The sequence below is a fragment of the Kryptolebias marmoratus genome, linkage group LG21, assembly GCF_001649575.2.
Source record: "Kryptolebias marmoratus isolate JLee-2015 linkage group LG21, ASM164957v2, whole genome shotgun sequence".
Taxonomy (NCBI): Eukaryota; Metazoa; Chordata; class Actinopteri; order Cyprinodontiformes; family Rivulidae; genus Kryptolebias; species Kryptolebias marmoratus.
In genome coordinates, this window is record NC_051450.1 from 23225472 (window position 1) to 23229967 (window position 4496).

The window sequence follows — 4496 nt, forward strand, 5'->3', positions numbered from 1 at the left end:
CCTACCTGCCCCACCTGTCCCACCTGTCCTACCTGTCCCACCTGTCCCACCTGCCCCACCCTGTCCTATCTGCCCCACCTGCCCCACCTGTCCCACCTGTCCTACCTGTCCTACCTGTCCCACCTGCCCCACCCTGTCCTACCTGCCCCACCTGCCCCACCTGTCCCACCTGTCCCACCTGAACGGCCTCCATCTTCCCGAACCCTGACGTCCAGAAAACCGTTTACTGTGCTCACGTTTTATCCAGCTAAACGTTAGTTAATCACTTTCTGAAGACGTTCCCAGACAGTCAGGTCTAACAGGAACTAATCTCTTATTTTGGAGAGTCTTTCCTGGAACTTTAGAGAGCTTTATTCTGGAACAGCTGGGTAAAGCTTCTTCCTGTTTGCTCTTTGAAGGTTGTTTTAATTTGGAATAATATAACAAAGAAAAACCTGCTGAATGACAGACTCAGAACCTGCTGAGTCACTGGTTGCCACAGTGATTCCCACCTTTTTAGGGCAGCATGACGCGGAGAAATGCAGAGTAAAAAGTAAGCCTCAGACCAACATTCACAGTGAAAACTGTAAGTTTGTGCGGGTCACGTGTTCCTGCTGGTGTAAAGGATTAAATGTTGCTTTAGCGTGTTGCCATCACTAACGATGTAAACAAATATCACCTATATGATTTCCTTTTTGGCTACTTAAAGCATAGTAACATCATTTTACAGAAACAGAAAGCCGGAGACAGAGCTGTAATTATAAATCTTATCTAACTGGGTGGTTTATTTCCACCTTGGTGTTTTTAATTAATTTTTATTCTCAGCTCCACCAACTGCTGAGACTGAAGGTGATAATAAATACAGGAGGCTGAGACGGACATGAGTCAGCCCGGCGGGGGCGGTCCCAGCTACGCCTGGGTCAGCGCGGTGGGTTTGTGGCCGCAGGGTTGTGGGTTTGAGTCCCAGGACAGTGTCTGCTCAGTGTGAGTCAGAGGTGTGCTGTTCATGGCAGCACAAACCTGCAGATCTTTGACTTCCTGTTTCTGAGCGGCGCCACCGGCGGTTCCGTTGGGTTCCAGCGGGTGATGTGACAGGACATGACTGTGGAGGATTATTTACGACAAACGTCTTCCCCGTCTGAGCCGTGACGAGTGGGCGGGCCACAGCCGACAAGCCTTCAGTCGTAAACACGGAGACGCTCGTTAGGAACAGAGGGACGGACACAAAATGTCGCCTACACCCACATTCTACACCAACCACTGGTGTTAGAATTTCACAACTGTAAGAGAAACAGTAGTTAGTTATGTAATCTCCCACCTGATGAATTTTAAACTCCTGAAAATAATCGACTGGCCTTCAGTTTCCAAGAATCTGCAGATTTTCACCTCGGTGATGAGAGATATAACAGCTTTCTTCTTTGGTTTCACAGGAGGATCTGATACACTTTATAACGCCTGTTGTTGTTTCCCCTGTGTTACAGAAAATGTCCAGATGGATTCGACTGTCTTAAAACGGGAAGAAACCCAAACTACGGTTACACCAGCTTTGACACCTTTGGGTGGGCCTTTCTGTCACTGTTTCGTCTGATGACTCAAGACTACTGGGAGAACCTCTACCATCAGGTAAGGACCGAATCGGCAGTATTTGGTTTATGATTCAAACGATGTAGAGCTACTACCTGAACTTACAGTCAGAACTAGACCTGAAACCCAGTCAGTGGATTCAGTTTCATAAAAGTAGACAAAGCAGGGACTCAGGGAGCTGGAAGGGTCTCAGTCTCAGCAGGACTGAACCAGAACCTTGTGTTGTGTTGTTTGACTCCAGACGCTGCGGTCAGCAGGAAAGACCTACATGGTGTTCTTTGTGGTGGTCATCTTTCTGGGCTCCTTCTACCTGATCAACCTGATCCTGGCTGTGGTGGCCATGGCGTACGAGGAGCAGAACCAGGCGACCATTGCCGAGGCGTGTCAGAAGGAGCGAGAGTTCCAGCAGGCGATGGAGAGGCTGAAGAAAGAGCAGCAGGTGGCCGTCATGGCTCTCCAATGAAACGATTGTTGTTGGATGTTTTATGCTTGGATTTAAAGTAACTGTAGTCTTTCTGCTAGCTTGCAGTCCAGAAAACCCTCGACTCAGACTCCATGGCGTCACCGGACCTATCACCTCTTGGCCCGCCATTGGACAGCTCAGAGGAGCGGAGGCGGAGCCAAGCGCTGATGGGTGTGGTTGACGTGGAGGGTAACCTATCAGAGGAGAAGCTGCTGCAGGTGGACATGATGGAGGGGGGAAAGGTGAGTTAACCTTTCTGGACATTTTGTCAAAGTTCCCCAACATGAAAAGTAAGATTTCACGCTGGTCTCCGCCTCCAGCCCCTCCATCCTCTCCTCGCTCGCTCCTTCTCCACGAGGACTCGGCGAAGCAGTCAGGTTTCGTCCATCTTTAACTTCCGATTGAGAAGCCGAGGGTCGGAAGGAGAGATGGCGGACGATGAATTCAGTGTTCCTGGTGATGTTGTGGAAGGTGTTGGTGGTCGAACGTACAGCGGAGGAACGTTCAGTGGGATCCTGGCCAACCCGTGGCCCAAACGGAGACTGAGCACCTACAGCAACGCCAGCAAGAACTCCCAGGTGAGCTGAGGCTTCACACACCTGCAGAAAACGGCCAACTGCCTTTAAAATATCAGGTTGGATTCATCAGGACGTAATCAAACGGATCAGGTTCTAAAATGATTCAAACTGAACCTCAAGGCCTCTACAGGCCTCAGTCAGCAGGTCAAAGGTCAAAGGTCATGGCTTGTTTGAAGAAGCCTCTTCTGGTTGGAAGAGGCTTCTTCAAATAGCAGACATTCCTGTTTGGATGTTGTTTGTTATTGACTGGAGCTCTTTGCTCCGTTTTTAATGAAATCATACAAGTTAAGACTGAGAAGATGCCTGACTGTAACCAGAATCCAGCCCGTCATGCGTCTGATCCAAGCCATGCCAGGCATTTATGGCTCTATAATCTGTGGCAGAGTTGTTTGAACTCATCACATATGATTAGCTGAAAGGGAGACCGAAGGAGATCCAATTAAAAACTTTCAGCCACTAAATATTTCTCCCCTCCGCCTCCGTGTGTTTCCAGGTGTTTTATCCAACTCTGAACATCAACGGGAAGCTGTTCGTGTCCATGGACCAGAACGGGGTCTCCCCGCCGCCGCTGCAGGGGCAGCTGCCTGCGTGCACCATGGAGAAGGTCAAGGAGGAGAGCGTGAGTCGTGTGTTTCAATGGAAACAATGGTGCAGCCAACAGTCAGATATGTGATGAATGAATCAGCGCTTTGCATAACTTCACTGTGATATCATGGCTAAACACACACACACACACATAAAAACATAACCCAAGCACAGAGTCCCCGCTGAGGCTTCAGGGACCAAACAGAACAAACACTTTACTGAAGTATATTTTCTCTTTTAAAACACAATCAGACAAACATTTAAACACTTTTAGCTTCCATTCTGCAACTTTAACTAATTTAATTGTTGCCCACAGACAAAAGGCAAAAAGCGGGCAACAATGTTTTTTAAATCTGTGTCCGTTACCAAAATGTCCCTGGAACCGGTGGACGGATTTAACTTTCAGGAATGTTCACCTATAACTGTTAAATGTCTGGAGCAAACCTGATTAAAAATGGCTGCCAGAGCTTATCAACCTTATAATTCAGTCAGTTTTACAGAAGTTGGAAAGAAAATGGGACCCATGGGGAGCCCAGACTGTCTGAAACGGACATCAGAGTCAGTGTTTGGTTTATTGCATGTTGAGGACACAAACAGAAGCTGCTAGGGGACATGTCCCCCCCTCAGAGTCTCCATCTTTCCTGCTCGCCTGCTCCTCGGAGTCCGGCTGAGGTGATAATCACATCTGATTGTGTGACCCAGCTCCCGCAGAGACGCAGAGAATCCCTGCTTGTCTTTCAGCAAACGTCTGGACGTTCATCGTCAGGACCAATAAGACCCTCTCAGGTTAGAGGTGGGGTCTCAGGTTTCAGACCAGTTTTAGTCCAGAGGATGGAAATCTTTATTAGCGTTTATCCTTTAAAAGTCACAGATAAAAACAATCCAATCATTGAATTTTATTTATAGTTTCCAACAAAATTCCTAAAAGAACCACTGATTGGTCAACAACTGGATCCAATCAACCTGAAGAAACCTGAACTTAAACAGATTTTAAAACATTTCTGTTCCTAAGTTTTGTTGTTTTCTTCTGTTTGTGTTGAAACCTAATTTTCAGAACACCTTGAATGGACCACTTTGTTTTCTTTCAGGCAGCATTTTTTAGATTATCTGACGTCTTAGAAAACATTTTAGTTTTTGTGTCAGGTTTTGTTTTTCCAAGCAGCACAAGGACTTTGTTCAAATGATTTCTGATCAGATCAGACTGAGCTGAAGCTGCTGGAGCTCAGAGTCAGGAGAGACGACAGACGACCGAAAGGGTCAGGAGAGACGGCCGAAAGAGTCAGGACAGACGGCCGAAAGAGTCAGGA

At 47.4% G+C, this 4496-nt stretch overlaps 1 protein-coding gene across 2 annotated transcripts in view; it reads left to right on the plus strand.

Annotated features, from left to right (window-relative positions):
• LOC108251229 (sodium channel protein type 4 subunit alpha) overlaps positions 1–4496 on the plus strand; it is a 102022-nt gene that overhangs the window by 36514 nt on the left and 61012 nt on the right. For both annotated transcript variants that reach the window (XM_037973131.1, XM_037973130.1), the window contains exons 9-13: positions 1461–1602; positions 1805–2002; positions 2086–2268; positions 2347–2604; positions 3098–3223. In XM_037973131.1, coding sequence (XP_037829059.1) covers positions 1461–1602; positions 1805–2002; positions 2086–2268; positions 2347–2604; positions 3098–3223 — 907 coding nt within the window. The remainder of the gene's footprint in view (positions 1–1460; positions 1603–1804; positions 2003–2085; positions 2269–2346; positions 2605–3097; positions 3224–4496) is intronic.